Genomic DNA, 20,126 nt, shown 5'->3' with positions numbered 1-20,126 from the left:
ACAGGCTCCCTGCTGGCTTCTCCCATTAATTCCTGCAACTTTAGAGATTCTTCTCTTACACCTTTAACTGTCATCTCTTACTCATCCCCTCATTCTCTTTTCCTTCCCTCCCCCCTCACTCTTCTCTCTGACCCAAGAGATAGACATCTTGCTTGCTGCTCTGCACACTTGCTGAATTTTGGCTACAGTTCACAGCTGCAAGGCAGTATGGACTTTTTTTTTTCCCCTCTCCCTCCCCTCGATGCCTGCTGCAGCACAAGCCTTGCTTGCACCTGCTTTACTCAGAAAACTCCACAGCACAGTGGAGTAAATAGTACCTAGTAGGGATATCTTGAAGAAGAGGGCTGGAGGGAGCTGCCAGCCTGAGAAATCCCACCTGGAATAAGGAGGGCTGTAGACATTCAAAGCACAGGACAGCCACCTTTAGTATTCATCAGCTTTGGCTTTGGGTGGTAGGCTCTAGAGACAGTGATGAAGTGGAGCGCTACAGAAAATCAATTAAAAGGAACATTTCTGTCTTTCCATGCAGAACAGCTACCCTGATGGCAGGACACGCTTCATGCTTTCCTCCCTCTTGGGCTGAGATCTTTAAGAGCAGCTCCCAGTTCCAGAGCATGTAATAGCATGAACATGAAGCTAGCTGATTTCTCTCTTCTATTATTATTTCTTACCCACACCAACAACAGGATACTTTGTTTGGCTTCAGAAAGAGAGCGAGGAACGTGATAAGGAGAGTTGCATAAATAAAGGAAAAACTCTGATCACAGGAACGAGATGTGTTCTCTTGGCTGAAGTAACCCAGTGACCAGAACTCTGATCATGGGCAGAAGCTCAGAGACAAACAGGAAAAGGGTTTCCTGCAATACATCTGAGAAACGGTCCTTCAAACTCAGAGTACTAAAAGCAAGCAAATCTTAATTCCCCCCAAACAGATTTGATTTGTCTATCTCATATCTTGTGATTCTCTGAATGTACTACTAAAACTATAAATAAGAGAGCCAGTTAATCTATTCAGTCTTCTCAGAAGACTATAATCAAACTTCCCTTCTGAAAAAGATGTTGTGAATGGCAAAACACTGATGGATTAAAACATAGCCAACAGGCTTGGAATAAGCATTAAGTCTTCGACCTGGCAAAGGCAAACAACCTGTATGAGGAGGGATGATTGCATTTGTAAGGTGAAATGAAAGAGGAACAGGTGAGTCATAAGTGTGGCAGCAGACAGAAGAATAACATATGTAATGAGGAGGAAAAGACTACTAGTAAGATACTACTGGAAAGTTCAAACTCAGAAGTAAAAACAGTTATTAAATGTAGTATAACTATAGAGACAAATTTGCCCTTTTTTTTTTAAATAAGTCTCTTATCTGGCACTTCCTATCTATTTCTGTAGCACTCTGTTACTATGTTATTCATATTACAGGACTACTTTCAGTTGCACTTTTAAATCAGATTTTGATCTCTTAATTTACATCACTTACAGTCAACATTTTCCTCAAGCTGCGAGGTTTTTTTTTTTATTTGCCTTTCTTTGGTTTTGTTTTCTTTGTGGAGGGTGGGGGGCAAGCTTCAGCAAAATCGTTACCATTTCACAGAAAGCACCTACAGAAAAAAAGAGACTGTCACAGCAAAACTTGTGTAGACCTTTGCTTTGAGCTGTTTTGGCAACCTTCTTAAGGATGGAGTCTCGGAACTTTGTTGAACGGTGGCATCTCTCAGGCCTTGTGCTACTCATGCTTTGGTCTTAGAAGCGGCCAGCGGGCCCCGAGAGGGAAGGTACTTCACACACGCTCAACAAACCCACCACCTGAAGTTTAATATAAAGCTCAAACTAAGGGTGAAAGGGGAAAGGCAGGGGGAAACACTGAACAAACACCACCCAAAACAGAGTAGCTGTTCAAATAAGCTGTCTGCCCACGGAATAAGGCAAGGAAGTAATTGCGTGTGGAATTTACTAACCTATAGTACAAGATGAAGGATCTGGGTGTTATTTTGCCAAAAGCAAGCGCAGAACAATTGGTCATCACTGCAAGCAGATGGAGAGGAACCTCTTCAAATGGTGATCTCCCACATGTTGTGTCGGATACTGGCACGTGCCATTGCAGTCATCCCCTTCCTAATCAGGAACAGATGGGCAAGCCTGTAGTATGTTGTGAATTTGTATCACAGCTCACTGCCTTCCTCTTGTTACCAGCCCCATGTAATGTTCAGGCCACTGTTTAAGCTGCAAAACAATGCCCGTATAGTCCTATGATTTAGTACCATGATTTAGTTTCCAAACAGTAACTTATTCACTTCCCTTCTCTTCTTGGAGGAAGGAAATGCTTTAAAAACATCATTTTAATAATTTCAATTGTGTTAAGAAGACTATGCCTTGTGGCAACTGTACAGCTTCGCATGAAGACAGTGAATGATCTGCAAAATGCCTGGCTTTGGCTCATAAACCAAGGATGTATGTTCCGCCTCATTCTCCATATAGCAAGTAAACCCTAATACTAAAATAGATACAGTGTTATTTAAACTGTATTTTAATAGCTTTATTTAGTAGATACTACCACATAAAATACACACATTGTGTGCCCTAGGCCCAAAGTAACCGCTATCATGTAGGAACATCCCTCTTCCAAAACGTAGCCCAGTATCGCTGGTGGCAATGATCCAGAATGACCGTTCAGGAATTCCACAACTCACAGCAGCTTCTTGATTGCACCCTTCACCCTGTGCTCACAGGCACATGCTCCCACTGGGAAGATTAAAAAAAGCTTCCAATCCCAGCAGATATTTCCATAATTCCTTTCCCACAGGGAGAGACGTTAAGCAGTGGCTCCCACTCGGCCGTGACTAGATGTCCTCCTAATCCTCTCACTGTTCAGATAGCTTAAGGCGTCTTGTTCCACTTCCTCCACATTCAGGCACAGCAGGCTCAGCCAAGGTCCCACTTGCGACACAAACTCCACTTCACCGCACCGAAAATTTCTCAGCTGCAGTGGAGCTGAAGGGGAAAGATACAACCTGTAACAACTCAGTGCAGGGCTCCTGTTCTGTTCTAGCACGCAGCTGTAGAAGTTGCTGGGGGAGGGAAGGCCTTGCAGCAGCTGCTTGGCATCTGCTAAACTTCAAAGGACAGCACGATTAATGAATCCAGGATGTGAGCAGATGAACGCATTTGGCCAGCATCCCTCCAACTTGGAGGAAACAGACATTTTACATATGAAACGCTGTAAACCATGTGCTGTTCACATAGCTGATGCACTGGACTTTGTATGTTTTCTCACTATCAGCAACCTGGCCTTACAGACAGTGTTACACGACAGCAAAAAGATAATGTCTCCACAGCAGAGCATCCTCTGGTAAGCTTAGCAAATCAACCCCTGCAGCACCTGGGCTCATACTCAAGTGCTGGTGTTCATGCAAGCAGCTCAGAAGAATGTCCCCTTAATGCAGCAACTGCACAGTTGTGGCAGCATGAGCTCAGACATCAGCACCCATGAATTCAAAACTCTTCTGCGCTTTAAATTCTGTGGCCACGGTGAGGATTTCCAGGCCTAGTCTTGACTCTACCTGCTGTCCCGTCTAAAGTGAAAACCCACTTGATTTGAGAGGTCTGCACAGTAACTCTGGCTGGCCAGAACCCCATCCAATCCAAGGACTGGGAACCTTGCTTTAAAACAGAGAAAGCTTTTTGTGTAAGAGACACCCCACAGAAATAAACCTGTACCTTAATACCGGAGGACAGGAGGGCAAAAGGGGGATGCTAATAAAACATGTTCTCTCCCACCACCACTACCACACACACACAACCCCCAACTCTCTTACGGACACCTTAGAACAATTACTATCCCGGTTGTTTAGCTGATATATTTTCCTAGAACCATATATAAAATTTGAATGGAGAAGCTTCAAGTTGTTCACCACAACTACAAGGACAATTCAATACTATTTTTATGCTTCTGTGTAAAGCAGACAAATTCAGATATAATATTGTTGTATATAGTGACTTTTATAATATTATTTCTGTATTTTTGTAACCATGGTTCTGCTCATACACATCCTAGCTCTACACTACAGAATTCACAATTCCATGGAAATCCTCCAAAGATCTTGCTTTGTGGGCAGTGAAGGCAGCTCTCCTTCCCCAGCCTGGTGAGACAGCTCCTCCCTTCCTTCCCACACTAAATAGTACAAAAGCCAACAGTGGTTGCTTACCAGGCTGCAGGATTTTGGAGGGCTTCCTGTCTAGGCTGAAATCCAGCAGGATAGGACGACAGATGAGAGGACTCCTGCACAGGCTCCTTAGGTAGCAAGCAATGAGATCCTCAGGTTCCTCTACACACTAAGGAAGGAAAGGGTGTGTTGCCAGTGAATATGCAGAGGGAGGCAGGGAGCCACTGGAGCACCCACAGCAAAGGGAAATCCAGTCCAGCTGAGGCTCGAGCCCAGCACGCTGCAATCGCTACCGGAATAACCTACTCACCCCTGTGCCAGTAGCTTCCCCATGCTGAATGGACACTCTGCCCCTGCTCCGCACGCAGTTCTGCAGAGCTTCCCACTCGAGAAGGCTCAGGCCCAGCATTGCTGCCACGTGCTGGTTCCTGCACAGCACCAAAGCTTCACCTGTTCCATCCTCCACCAGCACCCTATGGAGAGAGCAGGCAGACTAAGATGCGGAGGGAGGTCCGGACAATGCCCATCTCCCTCACAAGGGTCACGTCCCAGACAACAGATCTTAGTAAAGAGAGGGAGGTTTGTACACATCTGGGAAGACATGACAACTCTAACTTCTGTCTTTGCTATTCTGTCCATATCCCATCCTCCATCTGATTTTCCCCTCCCCTTTGTGGTGTAAGTTGTTCCCTCCTACCCACCTCCTTCCATACCCAGTCTCTACAGTGCTTACCGTGCACTGGCTTGCCTCACTCCTGTGTGTGATGGACATGGTGGACTGTGTCTGGTGCACCTCCCCTGAAGGAAGAGTAAAGCTACAGCTATGTATGGGTGGGTATAAAAGAGAGAAGGGGAAGGGCCACTGCTTCTTTTACCCCTCCCCTTATTAAGTATGCAAAGGATTAAAGAACTTCACTGCATTTCCAATGAGTGTCTTGGGAAAAGTTTGTACGGGGAGAAAAATCACCTGCTGCAAGGTGCTGAAGACCAACAGCAGTGAACATGGGAAAAGCAGAGCATTAACAGAGTAGGATTCTTCCCCTGAATGTCCTTGTTTCATCCCCAGTCCTAGCTGCCAGCCTGCCTGGTATCAGATGCACACTTCTAATCAGTTGTCATTTTGGTCCCTTTCTAATAAGCAAGTCCTTTTCAGACACTAGAAAAAGAGGTTTTGGAATTGGGATATGAACTCTTATTTCCTCTACATGGTAGCAGAGGATGTGTCAGAGTAGAAAATCTGCAAGGCTCCTCACAAATTATCTCTGTGGAAGTTTGAATACCTCTTTGAAGATGCTGCTGCAAAGAGAGCAAACCCATTGCAGGGACAGAGTCCGTACACAGGACAAGTGGCATAAAATCCGTCCCTGGGGCAGGTGTTGCAGGTGATGTTGCAAGTTGGATAGAAACACTAGTGAGGGGGATGAGGCTTCTCCTGCAGGACTAGAAGAAACAGGAATGTGAGAAGCTTGGAACATAGAAACATTTCTTGGGACACTGTAAAGTGGGAAGAGACCCTGAACTCACCTTGAAGGAAAAGGTGGATGAGAAGCTGGCAGAGATATGATGCTTACACAGCTGGAGGCAATGTAGGTGCAATAAACATTATGGAATCTGCAATATAAAAGAGTAGATGTCAGAAAGAGCTCATAGAAACCAAACCACTCAGTTTTCCTGGCGTGGCTGGGCTGGTCTTCATCCGTAACATGGTAGGAAAATAATTTGTAGGAAGGGATTGGGAGCTATGAAGGCATGGGCAAGGGATGAGGAAAGTCCACAAGAAGAAAGATTTAGAGATGGTTTCAAAGACAATAAAAGACGTCAGAGCTCGGGCCCAGATCAGGAGTCTAAAGACAGGGGTTACCTGGAGATTTTGCGTTCCAAGTTCTGGAAGAGGATCTTGGCTCCAGGTAGCAAACCCCAGAGATGCTGCAGATAGGTGGCAGCAATGTAAATGTCCACCAAAACAGGGGAGCCTGGACCAGCTGAGATGCTGAGCTTCACGCTATGATCACTGGCTAGCAGACTCCCTGAGGAGACACGGAACCACACACACCATGAGCTCACACGCAGGTAGCATAGTCTTTCACTGAGCTGGACCTGCTAGAGGTGTTTTCCCTCCCATCACAATGAGGCTATCACTGTTCCACCTCGCAGATTTTCCCAGGTACGGTATTCCCATTCCCATCCCCAACACACACACGCAGTGCACAGGTTCCCAGCCCTCTGACATGCAATGTGATGCAACATCTTCCACTATTCTCAGATACAGGAGCACAGTTAGCCAAGTGCACTGTCTCTCTGAAACAGAAAGAAGCAAGAATCAATCTGTTGTTACCTGACAGGCTGTCACAATCTTACCTTTCTGCTTTTGAAGGCCAAGAGTCACAGACAGCTTCTCATTCTTGGGAGAGGCACACAAGGTCCTCTCCACTATCTCACCAGAGAAAGAAACAAGGGAACCTGTGAAACTGAGAGCAGACCAGGATTTCTGTCCTGCCTGACAACAAAAGGGAGTAGAAGGAGGCCTGACTCCAAGATTACCACAAAGGACAGGGTGAAGTGGAGTGCTGTTGCCTGAGGCCCCTTTAACTCACTTTCTGCTTCTTCAGGCTCAGCAGTGAAGAAGAAAGAGAGGCATTACAGCCTTCCTATCTGCTTAACTCTTAATTCTTTTTCTTAATTGGAGGAAGCAGCCAACCAAAGAAAAAACTCAGTTTACCATAAGGCACTGGTGAAGATTTCAGTGTGCATGCATATCACCCCAGATTAAACATGCTTTGAACAGAAAAGCTTCTAACCCCAGTATTTGTTTGAGCAAGTTATGCCAAAACAATCAAAAAACAACAAAAAACCTCACACACTCAGCCTCATTTTCCCTGCCGCGCCCGTTTCCACTTCTGACAGGAATTTAGCAGAGACCTTTGGAACCTAGTCCACACCAGTAGTAGCTCAAACTTTTTCTGGACGCCACTTTGCAGTTTCGTCACCTGCAATCCCTTTAACTTTGATAAACAGGATGGGCGCAGTGTGAACTACTTGCGTATAGGAAGATTTCCAAACCATATTCCTAGGGTGGATAATTCACCACTGTTTAATGTAGTACTCTCTCCAATAAAGACAAATGCAGACCTACTCCCTGCGGCACGGTTATGTCTAATTTGGGGCAGACCAACTTACCTGTTGCTAAGTACTTCTGGAATGGAGGAAATTCTCTGGTCCATGCCTCTCAGCACCGACCTGGCTGCCAGCTAGAAGTGCAGGAGACACAGACTCAGACGGATTGTAGTTTATGGCTGTCCCCAGCCAGAGCAGTAAAGACAAGCTCTGCATGCTTAGAGCTACATCAAGCAACTGATGCTTCCTCCCCAGATTAATTCTGAGGCAGGAAAATGTGAAGCCCAGCAGCAGCCTCTGATGGAGCTTAGAGCAGAATGGTCTCATCAGCAAGACATTCTGTATCGATAATTTTCTAAGCTAGTTCTGGAGAGATCTACAAGCCACCTGTGAAAGCCCAGAGCAATAAGGCACTGCATACCTGGTGCTCAGTCAGACAGGAGATCCATGTCTCATGCTGTAAGTGCCAGGTATCTTGGACAGGCAGGCACAGGGGGCAGGATGACCTGCTCAGGAACTTTGCTGGCACAGGTGGAAAACAGAGCTTGTCAAACACTTCCAAGTCCTGAGAGAAGAGTGACAAGGCAAGAAAGAGGGCTATTAAAGGAAGGAGATGAAAGCTATATAGGAAAAAAGGGCCGCTGAAGAACGATGGTTTAAAGAAAAAAAAATTCCACTGAAGTCAGAGCTCTGAGAATTTTAACCAAACACAGAACTGAAGCAGTTTCTTGGCAAGACAGATGGGAATTCCAAGCCTCGAAGAGAGCTTAGTCACCCTCTGACTCCTCTACTCCCACATACAGTTCAGTAAAAAGTCTCCAACGGGCAACAGCAAGATAACCTCTCTCTTACCGAGCAGCAGGGCACAATGAAGCGATACAGCCCATCCAGGTGCAGAAATGGAAACCATCGTAAAGACTTCCCCATGAAGAGCAGTAGTGCCTGGCGGGGGAGGGGAGGGGAGAGAGAGAGAAAAAAGGTGATGAGAAACATTAGGAAAAAGGTAGGAAATGAAAAATACAGCAAGAAGAGAGCAAGCCCAGCAGAGGCTGTCTTGCTTGAGAAGTAAGGTTAGCACCATCAAGGATAACCAAGACAAAAATCACTCCCTCATTGATTAGGAATCTAGATCACAGAATCCTTAATTATCACACAAGCTCCCTGAGGAGCCAGCTCCCAGCCTTATCAAACCACCCCCTAAAGCTGCCTCCTGCCTCACTTCTTGCTGTGTCATGCCCTCTTCTCCATCACAGCTGGTCTCCTCCAGCTCCAGTAGTTTCCCACTTTCTCTGGGGTGGCTCCAGAGCTGAGGTCTGCCCAGCCACAGCACTGTGGCTTGGAAACTGCGCTGCAGCTCCCGTCCTTCTCCATCTTCTTCTCTGGGTAGTTGGTAATTGCGTAACATTAGACCCTCTTTCTGGGTAACCAAGAATAGGTGAGATACACAGCTGGTTCTTTCAGTGCTGCTCTGGGCCTTCTGACGGTTCTCATCTCTGTGAGTATCTGGCTTGGGATCCTCCAATTTCAGCATTTTTGCCTCTGGGGTTTCCGGCTCAGATGTTAAGCTGCCATCATCCCTCTTCCTCAAACAGGAACTGTTTCCACGTCTAAGGCCTTTCTGGATTTGTCCTTCAGCAGCATGGAGAACCTGAACATCCTCAAAGTAGAACTGCACATAGACACTGAAATGACAAATGGTAGCAGTGAAAATCCCTGTTCCTGACAGGGGGCTGTGTGAAACAAGAGGTTATCTGGGAAAAGCACTTCTGGTGAGTGCCCTGCAAGTATTCAGCAGGAGCAGCGGAAAAGGGTGAAGTAGAGGGCAGCTACCAGGCTGGGTGTATTCTCAACAAAATGGAGACGGTGGGTTTGTTGCTGATAAAGATCTCCTCTCCACAAACAGCAAAGGACAGTTGCTTTGGCATTGAGATACTATGCTGATAAGCAGCTTTACCATAGTCCAAAATAGCCGTGGAACTGCAGTGATGATGTTAATTGGGCACTGAATAAAGAGACTTGCCTGTTTCTTTTCTCCCTCACATGCTCCAGATTTGCCAGCTGCTCCCAGGAGGGAAAATCAGTCTGAAGGAATCTCTCCACTACAAGCTGGTAGTTTTCCACCTGCAGGAGTGATCCTGCAAACACATCAGAGAAAGGAGCTGAGCTAATAAAAAGAGAATACAAAACCAGCTAGCTTAATTTCCTCATTTTAAAGTCACGAGGCCAGGCAGCGACAGTTCAGCATCTCCATACCAAATCTCCCCTTCCTTTTTTTGGAGCTAGATGGCAGAGCAGCAAAAGCCCAGCACTGTCAAATTTAGCTTAGTGGAACATACCTATGAGAGCTGTATGGGCAAAGGGGCTACCATCCTTATGGGATATCACGCAGGGAAGTGTGCTGGTCTTGTCCTGCAGCTGAAGGGAACTGCTCCTGGAGGAGACTCTCAGCACACCCAGTAGTATCTGCAACAGAAAGGAAGCTGCAAAGAGCATCAAACTCTTCCCATCTTTGAAGGCCATAAATCAAAGTGTGCATAGCAGCAGCCTGAATTCAGCCTGTGTTCAACACACCACAGGTGAGAAAAGCAGTGTCATTCCCCAACAGAAGGAACAGGCATGCATCAGACAGGGTGCTGGAAGGCACAGGGAGAACTGGGAACTCTCAAGGCACAGATAGTAAAGGGAAGGCACTTACCAGTCGGGGCTGGAAACTTTCTGCTGAGAGCGTGCAGTAGGACCAGGCCAGTCTGCGATTCAGCTCCTGGGTGCCCATGTACTGTGCCTCCAAGGGGGAAAGCAGCTGTGACGGACTGAAGCCTTCCCAGCTCTTCTGTTCTGCCACGCGGCAAACTGCAGACAGAGATGGGGCCTGGCACGGGGGGTTCAGGGTCAAGTACTAAGAAAAAAGAAAGAAAGAATGAACCAGCTGAATTTCTTCCCATCAGACAAACAGGAAACAGCTCACAGAGCATTTACGTACCTTCTGCAGGGGACACTGGTGTATTTTTGCTAGGATTTCATTATAAATATCTCTTGCTTCCTCTCTATCTGGCACCACATCTTGCAGAAGGGGGACAAGGAACTTCTCAGCAGCTCCAGGGTTTCGGTGCATAGAGCTAAGCAACAGTCGACGGCGCCCAAAGAAACAAGAAAACCTGAAAAAAGTTAAGACAGTTAGAAGCATTAGCAGTCCTCACTTCTTAGTGAGTTTTGCATGTAAGTCAGGGATTCTTTCTGCTTGTTATGAGTGAATGTGCTGTGTAGGACAAGAACTAAGGAGAGCGCAAAAAGAACATGAAGTGATTAAAAAAAGTAACATTTAAGGGTGACGCAGATTTATGTCAGGCAAGCAGACAAGGAACAGGAAAATATACAGAAATGGACCAACTGGCAAAATCTCGAAACTCAAGAGGACAAAAAAAAAAAACCAACCCACACCCGAAAATAATCTCCCTCTAAGTCACACAAATGGACCTCCATGCATTTTTGGCTAAGCTTGACACAATTACTCATGTTAGGTATACTTGGGTTTTCTTTTACAGAATGCAAAATCTCACAAGACAGAAACAACCACAGACTGCTCTTGTTCCAATATTTTCCTTGCGTTGCGTTTCTTTCAGAAGTTTAGCTCACTGCTTTTGAATGCCTGGAAATGATCACGCTGCCAGTCAAAATACGACTTAATAACAGAACGTGAACTCAAATAAAAAGAGATAGCAACTAACTCACTGGAACAATTTTCAAGCAGTAGCAGGACTTAACAATCACATTTAAAAGTTTCAGGTTTTATTAGCTTTTTCACTTCCTTTAGCTAGCATCATTCCCGGGGCAAAACTGAAGCTGTTTTATTGGAAACCATGGTAAAAATTCCACAGTGCCAGTAAAGCACAGGAAGACTGAGCATTCTATAAACTGCTACTTGACTGCCTGAGATTAAATATATACATTTTAGTTTTTAAAGTCCAAGGCAGCAGTTACAGTGATCAACCATGCCTATTCCAGAACAAACACAAATATTTTCACTAACAGAACCCAGAAGTAAACTCAGAAGCTGGCCCACAGCTGTCATGCAAACAGAGTGCAGCAGTCAGGGAGAGCAGAAGCCGTCTGGGAGACTCAGAGATAAGCATGTGTGGTGAAATCTGCTAAGACAGAGGCTCTCAAACGAATGCTCACACTATTGGCAATACTCAGAATATCTAAAAGTGTGAGGAACCAGGACACAAGAGCCTTTATATCGGCTGTGATCTGGTTGTAGCAGCAGTTTCCAGCTCCAGCCCCAGTGCCCACCCACCTTGATTTGACAAGCAAACCACACTGGCAGGCACACATGCCTACAGTGCTTCCGTATTTCAGGACAAAACTCCTAAGCAGGAGTATGTGAACACGTGCTTTGGAGTGCTGCAGCTTCCCTAGAGCAGTGGGCTTACTGCACATTCACTTCAAAAATGTACAGGATTTGCTCATAAGAGCAACTGCAAGGTACATCAACTGGACATGATGTGAAATCTCGATGAACGGCTTACTTAGGCCAGAAAACCAGAAGCAATTCCTGCTGCCATTAGTATCCAAGCACAGTAATTTTGTGAACCCTTGGTCTAGAAGACACCCAGGTAGCCCACAAAGCACATTTACACATAGCCTGACTTCAGAAGAACTGTCCTCACCTCTCCTCAAACGTCTCCAGGAGGTTCACCATCCAGAGGTAGAGTGGCATACCAAGATTGTAGCGGAAGAGCAGCTGTAAGTAGAGATTTCCTGAAGAGGCTGGTGGCTGGTAGGGGGTGCTGAGCCGTGAAAAACTCTTCAGCACAACAGTGCTGCTCAGGCAAGCACCAAGTACAATGAAAGGGAAGGATACCAGAGGCTTCTGCAGGAGGTGGACGTCGATGAGCTGAGATACACAGACATACAGCTTAAGAGAAGAGATGGCTAGTTTGCCACCACTCCCCAAAACCATCACCCCACCCTAAATCCTTTGTCATTCTACTGGATTGTGTATACACCCAGTGGGCCTGAGGAACCTGGCACTGCTCAGGGAGGAATCAGTTAATAATAATTTCGACTCTCATGATCAAGCCTAAACAGTAAGATTCCCAGTTTTGTTCCAGATACTTGCTGAAATAATTCCAATGTTCCCGTAGTCTTCTGTTGACCCACACACTCGCAAGCCATCCCCAAGGCCTGAGTCTTTTCCACTGAATGCTTTATGCCTTGTAAATCTCAGCTTACCTCCACACGTGCTCCTGGTCTGAGTCCACGTGCAGAGTTCAACAACTGCTGGTAACCAAGGCACAAGCAGACTTTGTGATCCAGTAAAAAGAGACCAGCCTGGACATTGAGTATTTTGGTGACAGTTCCCTAAATAGAAAGCAAACAGAAAGTTACAAGAGTGTAGAGAGTCCCAGAACATAAGAGACTCATATGCCTGAGCAATAAGGAAATAAATTAAGGATGAAAATAAGACCTTGCAGGCCAGGAGCTGAAAGCCTAGAGCACGAGTGGATGAAGGCTAACCCTACGAATCCTTACCACGTATGAGATGATCTTGGACTCTTTGGTTGATCCTGGGCTCTCCTCTTCAACTCCCAGCTCCAAGGAATCACTGAGCTGCTCAGCAGTCTCCAGGGAGGAAGATTGAGTGGATTCTCCTTGCCAAGCACTGTCCAGTGGCTGCTCCCTCACCTGCTCTGCACAGTAGGGCAGAAGGCAGGAAGAAACACTGGTGACAAACATCCTTTGTCCAGATTTCTTCAGGCTGGACATACTCAGGCCTGTTATTGTATACCTGTGACCCAACTGGAGGATATGATGCCATGCCAGCTGGTTGGGCTTCTAGAGGAAAGAAACCAAAAGCGACATCAGCACCTCCTGCACTGGAAAAAATTCTTCTTGATCCAGATAAACCCACCCAAAAAAACTTTTTCCTTTGAGAGGACCGCCTCACACTCTTAGCAAAAGGGTGATATCTGCAAGACGTTCAGGGACACTGCAACCGCATGAGGGAGGGGGGCTGTATTTCTGCAGGGTACAGAACCAGACTTCTTACATACAAGGACTATTGTAGGCTGCATGGAAGAAAAAAAAAGAAAAAAAAAAAAAGGGGGCAATCACTAGTAAAAGGAAGAATAAATCAAACTGGGAACTCAAGGGCAAGCTTCAAAGAATTAATCAGCTAGCACATACACAGATACCGACGGTGAATTTGTGAGCAAAATTCCAAGGACTTACCTGCACCAGCACAGGGACCCAAACAGCTGAGGTGAAGCACTTCAGAAACAGAAAGAAGAATGTCTTGTGGTGAACACAAAGGAGAGGCCCGAGTCTGGCCAATTCACCTGCCATGGTGAGCTTTGATCTTTTCTTACATGGAATCCTAGAGGGCAATTGAGGAGGCAAAGAAAAACAGAGATGAAAGAAGAACTCAGACGTGTCTCAAAACCAAAATAAACAAATATGCAGCATGCGCTTTCTGGGAATAAAGGATTCAACAAGGTAATAGGGACCATTTCTCAGAGAGGTTTTCAAAACAATATTTGGCTACAAAATTCTCATGTTAACTTTTATATACTAAATCCCTTTGACATTTAAGAAAACATTAATATTTGAAGACAGCAGGGTTGTGTTGAACAAATTCACATGTTCCCTGACAACAGCCAGATTATAAAAAGCTTTACCACAAACAAGAAGTTAATTATAAGTCAAAAGGAAAAAAAAAAAAAAAAAAGGCACAAGCAATTCTTCAGCAGAAAACAGAACTCAGCTTTGTAGATCCACGGAATGTGACACTGTGGAAGCTCTAAGCCTATAAACCAAAGAGGCCTGAAAGCAACAATGGAGTCTTCCTAACAAAATTGGCACAGTGTGAAAGAGCAGCAAAACTGAAAGCAGATGAGAGGAGAGAGAGGTGACATTTCTTTAGTCATTTCAACCTTTCATTTAAAAAAAAAAAAAAAAAAAAACATTTCAAACAAACGTTTGTCATTTGTCATTTTCATTTCAACTCCTACAGGACTTGAATAAAACCATCCCACTTAGTCTAAACAAATACATTCTTGATTCTAAAACATATAAACAATTATGTAGCTTTATGACTTTTTATAAAAGAAATACCAGGACGTCCACACACACAAGTACCAGGAACAACATTTAATGACTTTATTGGTAACATTTTTAAAGAAGGAGCATGGAAAATTGGTCAGATACCAGGGAATAGCAGAGGAGCTTTATGTTAAAAGGCTAATAGTGTACATTGAAATATGGAAATAGTTTTCTTGTTTAAAACAAAACTAAAAAGAAACTAAAGCAGCCTGACTAGTGATGTTTTACTGTTATCAATTTACATCAATAATTCTCTACTTAAGAAGATAAAATATGATCTAGCACAACCTGAAATTATCAACTTGAGTAAGGTTTGTAATTCCATTGGCTACATTTTCACATACTGTAAGTATTATTTCCACTAAAGACAACAGTTACTGTTATCAGCTGACATTTAACTGGCACCTTTATCTCAGCAATCCGATACGAACTTGACCGGCGGTGTATATTAATTTCCTATTAGAATCTAGAATTACTTGCAATAATACTTTTGGTTCACTGTAGGTTAAAAAAATAAAGGTTGTGCTAATCAAAAGAGTGAATTTTAGCCTCAGTGAAAGTTGAATCATCACTTTGTCCTCATGTCCTTTCTGTAGTACCAAAAGACATCCAGAAATAATTAAAATTTGTCTTATTTTGTCAAAATACAGAATAAAAACTTCCAGTAAAGTCCTGGAAAACAGCTGGTTAATGAAAAGTGGCTTTATTGTATAACTTTTACTTCCATCACTCACTGTTATACTTCCACCTGTAGCAGAAACAGAATTTGGTTCTTCCTAAGCCAAGCGCTCTTCATGGTACCCGCAAAACCGGAGCAACAGTGCTGTGGTGGAGTTGAGCACGCTAGGTGTTTACCTGGAGGTAAGCAGTGGCTCAGCTGATGCTGGACAGATGACTGGAATGCTGTCAGGTACTTCCTTTCGGAGATTTACCGGCACTGGATCCCCCAGGATTTCCAAGTACCCTGCTGCACTCCGGTTTGTCTGTGGTATATATGACCAGCTTGGGAAGAGGAACAGTGACTCCAGCCACTCAAGTTCAAAATGCAGGAGCTAAGACCAAAGATAAAGAGATAAAAGCTTGAGATGAGTTACAGCATGTTTTCTCAGGATTACTTACAACGTTCGTTAACTAATTTGCCCTTGCATGCACATCACAAACTCTTTTTCTACTGCTGGGCTTCGTTACTGAATGAGAGCAGCGTTTTCTGCCCACTCTCCTATCTTGCATGCAGAACTTCTGTCCTTCCAGATGTGAGTCTGGAACAGATTTGCTGAGCTCTACAGCCAGCGTTTTCCTGGGTTATAGTCACACCCTCCCAGCAAGGTGATAATTCACTACAAGGCTTAGTTATTTTCAGACTATTTTTCTAAAATTCTCACCTGCTTTCTTTTCCCCTGTGTTTTCAGTTAGAAGTTCATACCAATGTAACTTTTTCCTAGTCTTCACCTCCTTGGAAAGCACAACCTCAGTGCTCTTTCATCACCACTCCAGGGGTTACCTCTTATCTAGACTCCCTTTGCTATGACCTCCAGAAGGCTTTTAATTCAATACCATTGTCATGCAAGCTATTATTTCCTGAAAGTGTGTCATCAATGCATCATTGAACACCCAGTACAACCCTCCAGAAAGTTATTTCTGCTCCACTAGTTGGAATTCAACAAATAGAGGGCAGTGCTATCATCTCCAGATCTCCCAGGCCACCTCGTACTGTTGAGAATTTAACAGAACTGTACATTAGGCTGTCTCTTTTCTCCAGGTCAGCACATTCAATATTTTTTCTCCTAGCAATGACAAATTTAACATGTTCTATCCTCTCCCCAGGATCTGAGCTTGCTGTTTTCCTGCCTGTTACATAGATGTGTTATTTCCCTCACTACAGACTTTGGCAGACCATCTGAAGCCCCTGGTGGTCTACGACACTGCCCCAGAAGTGGGAATAAACACAGAATCCCTCAGACTGAGGACATACCTCACAAGGAATTATTCCAGTATTGTCTTTCAAGTACAGGCAACCATCTACCAACTTCTCATTGTCCTCTTGCCTTCCATCTGTTAAATAGCCAACCAAGATCAGGTAAGTCCTTGGCAAAGCGCTCTGCGTAGGTAAAGCGCCTTGTCCTTGACGAGCCCATTCTTTAAATTCATTAGTGCTCCAGGTCAGGTGGCTGCAGCATGGCACGCGCTGCTGATGCTGTAGGTCAGAGATGGAGATGAAACTGGAAAGAAAAGAAAAGTGAGACTATGGAAAAAACTCAGTCTGCAAAGTTTGGGAATGACAGTGATCACTGCAGTGGACAAAGCTTGGCTAAGTCAGAAGAGCCTTAGCTATTGGCATGGTCTGATGATACCACATGGCAAGAATCAACCCATTCACTGGCATTTGTCAAGGATCTCTCAGCTCAGTCAACATGTTCTGCTTGAGCATCCTCTCTGAAAACAGACACCCTTTGCTACTATGGTCACCTAAGCAGGCATGCGGAAGACTTGGGAAAAAAAAATAATTGAGAGTTAATAAAATGGAACATGTTCTCAAGTACATGATGTGGGGGGAGGTGAGAGGGAGAACAGTTATTAATTCAGACATTTTTAGCTTGAATGGGAGACTCCCAAGAACTGCTCAACACAGTTTATGTATCTGTAACGAACACAGGTAAATACAGACTAATTCCATCATCCAGTGCAAAAAAGTGCTGAACTGTAGCAAAAGCAAGGCTGAATAACTTCCAGATGAAGATTGTGACAGTTTTGGAACAAATTATCTCCTGTGGATAGCTTATGCAATACAAAGCTGAGAGACAGCAAGCCAGTAATCTTAGACTGGGCCTTTACTTACAAGAACATAGCCAAGCTAGCCCTGAATCTTTCCACCTCCCCTCCTGGCTTTGGGGAGAGGGGGAGAAGGTGATGTAACATCAAATCTACCACATGTGAAACCACCTGCAGTTTAGCATCTATCATGCTTAGACTGACCACGGTACTGAATATGGGAGAACAAGGCAGCGTCCTCACAAGATTCTAAGCCTTTTCGGTGTTTATATGATAATGGCAGCATTCATTATCGTTGTTTACATCCTGGCTCTCTACGCTGAAGAATTAACGAAAGTCCTCTGTCCATGCTAATATCAACACTGAAAGAGCGAATACAAACTGGTCTCCAGCTAGTCATTTTGGTACTTGTTTTCAGTGAGGTTAGCTGACAATTTTAGGTTGTGAAATTGGAGCTCTATTCACAACACCCACTTGCTCAGTAGCAGGACATAATCAAATTCAGAGAGTATGAATTTGAAGAGTTTCACTTGATTAGTCAGATATCACAGGTTCAAAGCCAGTCTAGACAAGTGATGGGTCTGAATCAGCTATAAATAGTATTTATATGAAAAATTAATCAGAAGAGATAAACTTATGCAGGTACTTATGTTGTGTATTTGGCAGGAATCCGAACAGGAGAAAGATTAGCTGAAAAGGACATAAGGAAACTGCTCTATCCTCAGAGACAGAGCAGCACCAGGAATAATACTCATATCTATGATCTACAAGGAGAACACAGTGCTGCTCATGTTTTCATCACATGTGCTCACTTCTTTTTGGGAGAAACCGAAACTACAGCAGTACGCTGGATCCTGGTTATCACATACAAAGAACTAACTGGACCCTCTTCTGGTGCTCCAGAGCTAGGTGGTTAGCTGCGGATGTAGTATGCTGCTCACAAACAGACCACTAGCCTCATACAAGACAAATACCAACTACCTTCAACTCTTGTTTATGAATTCCCCTGAATATAAACCAAACCCTGCTTTAAACATTGTAAAACATAGTCTATAGAAAAAATACGGCTTAGATGAGACCTGTTTAGCTGGTGTGAAAGACCTACCATCTACATTTATAAAATATTAGTATAAAGTTAAAGGCTACAAATCCCTAATCAATTCCATTTGACGTCTGTCCCAAAACCAGCTGTACCAGGAGTTTTAATAGACATTCTCCCACCAGCAGTTGGATCAAGAGAGAAATACATCCAGATGAGTCAAACCTTCCAACCTGGATCTCTCTCAGAAAGTTGTGTGTTTTTCAAGATGGTAAGCACCTAAAGCCTTTTACCAACTAAAATACGAACCACACCATCCTAGATTCCTCCTCTGTGAGAGCGAACACTCGAAGGCAGACCTCAGCTAGCCTACAGCCTCGGAGACCATGCCCAGGAACGGCCTCCTGAGCAGACTAGCAGGATCCAGCCGGGAAGCCGGTGTGCTATCGCCGTGCAGTACAGCAGCTTGCTCTTGGTGAGATGCCCTACTTTGGTTACACGCTCTTACCTACCGCAGACTAGCGGATACGGTGCTTAATCATACCGCAAGAACGATCGGGGGCGCATCGAAGCCAAGAAAACGCATGCGGTTAGCCGGCTTCGACAACATCCCTCCCACACCCAGCATCCGGGGCAGGCATCGCACATGAACGAGTGGCACTCACTTGGCGGCGGCGGTGGCTGCTGCTGCTACAGCCGCCGTGCTGAGCTCCCGGGAGGACCCTGCCAGCTCTGCTCCACCGGCCCGTGGCTGCGGCAGGGCCCTGCACGGTGGAGGGCGGGAGGCCTTCCCCACCGGCACGGGCCGCGTACGCGTGAGGGAGGAGCGCGGGCACCGGGCCCAAAGGGACCCCCCCGCTTTCCCCTCAGCCCCCTTCCCGTCTCCCCTCTCTGCCCCGCGGTCACCTGTAGCCGAGCAGCAGGTCCCCGCCAGCAGCGCTCCGCAGGCACCGCAGCACCGCGTCCAGCGGCGGCGGCTCCGGCCCGCCAGGCCCCTCCCGGGCCGGGAGCGCTCGGCGGGCGAAGTCCCGAGCCGCTTGCAGCCAGCGCTGCTCCTAGGGAGAAGCAGAGAAACGGGCCTTCAGCGCTGTGCGGCGCGGAGGGCCCGGAGCCCCTCCGGGTCACTCACCGCCGCGCTGGGCTCCGCCATGACGGCGCCAGGCCGGGCCGCGCGGCTCACGGCGTTGCCATGGTGACGCGGCGGCGGGAAACGCGCAGGGCCCGCCGGGAGCGCCGCCGAGCCGCGAGGCCGCCGGTCTCCGCCCCCTCCCTCCCCTCCGGCCAATCGCCGCCCCCGCTCGGCGCTTCCCGCCTCCACCGGGCAGCGGGCGGTGCGCGGGGGCGGTCGCAGCCCCTCGGCCCCGGGGCGCTGCAGGGGCGGGCTGGCGGGGGAAGTGCAGCCACCCCTGAGGTAAAAAGGGTCACAACGGCGGTGAGAGCCGTTTCACTCACCGGGGCTGTCCCTCACGCAGAGGGCTGGCGAGAAACGGGAAGCCGGGAGGGCTCCGCAGGCCGGGAGTCAAGCGGCTGCGCTGACAGACAAGCTGAAATCCAGCGGCTGTGAGGGGAGGATGGCGAGCTGGGCTCGGTCCCCTTGGTGGCACATTGCCACGGAGCCTCGGGAAAGACCGAAGGCCTGGCAGGCCACAGGGAGACAGCGGGGAGGGTGGCAGGGGCCTGCCGGTTCCGGTGAAAGCTGGGAAGTGGATGTGCACTGATGAGCTTGACGTTAATGTAAATGGCAAACGGGCTGTGAGATTGCTCTCCCCTACCCGAGCTATGGGAAGAGTCAAACACAAAGGTTTGTGGGGATTTCTCTGGCACTCGTGCGGTTCTAGAGAAATGCTTTTTCTTTTCTTGGAAGGCTGAAGATCCATGAATATTGAAGGATGTGCCTCATCCACTCATGTGACAATATGTGATAAATCTGAAACAATCC

At 46.2% G+C, this 20,126-nt stretch overlaps 1 protein-coding gene across 1 annotated transcript; it reads right to left on the bottom strand.

Annotated features, from left to right (window-relative positions):
- Nucleotides 1–2,714: 2,714 nt before the first annotated feature.
- On the bottom strand, nt 2,715–19,337 carry CTC1 (CST telomere replication complex component 1). Its single transcript, XM_059821734.1, has 24 exons — nt 19,317–19,337; nt 19,094–19,242; nt 16,352–16,598; nt 15,235–15,431; nt 13,510–13,654; nt 12,811–13,113; nt 12,511–12,639; nt 11,946–12,172; nt 10,259–10,433; nt 9,974–10,174; nt 9,615–9,741; nt 9,299–9,413; nt 8,498–8,960; nt 8,131–8,220; nt 7,700–7,843; nt 7,342–7,412; nt 6,523–6,632; nt 6,026–6,191; nt 5,689–5,775; nt 5,445–5,604; nt 4,898–4,962; nt 4,475–4,637; nt 4,207–4,333; nt 2,715–2,992 (listed from the first exon to the last, which is right to left on the bottom strand). The coding sequence occupies exons 1-24, from the start codon at nt 19,335–19,337 to the stop codon at nt 2,814–2,816; spliced, it is 3,861 nt and encodes a 1,286-aa protein (XP_059677717.1). The 3' UTR covers nt 2,715–2,813.
- Between the last annotated feature and the right edge of the window lie 789 nt (nt 19,338–20,126).

The sequence above is a fragment of the Gavia stellata genome, chromosome 1, assembly GCF_030936135.1.
Source record: "Gavia stellata isolate bGavSte3 chromosome 1, bGavSte3.hap2, whole genome shotgun sequence".
Classification (NCBI taxonomy): domain Eukaryota; kingdom Metazoa; phylum Chordata; class Aves; order Gaviiformes; family Gaviidae; genus Gavia; species Gavia stellata.
This window is presented reverse-complemented; position numbering and strand designations above follow the sequence as displayed.

Coding starts and splice junctions, on each gene's coding strand:
- CTC1 (XM_059821734.1), bottom strand. CDS start 19,337: ATGGCGGAGCCCAGCGCGGCG. Junction 15,432..16,351: donor CTGGAATAATTCCTTGTGAG/GTATGTCCTCAG, acceptor CTTTGGTCTTAG/CTCCTGCATTTTGAACTTGA. Junction 6,633..7,341: donor CCAGAAGTACTTAGCAACAG/GTAAGTTGGTCT, acceptor GTCTGCTCTCAG/TTTCACAGGTTCCCTTGTTT.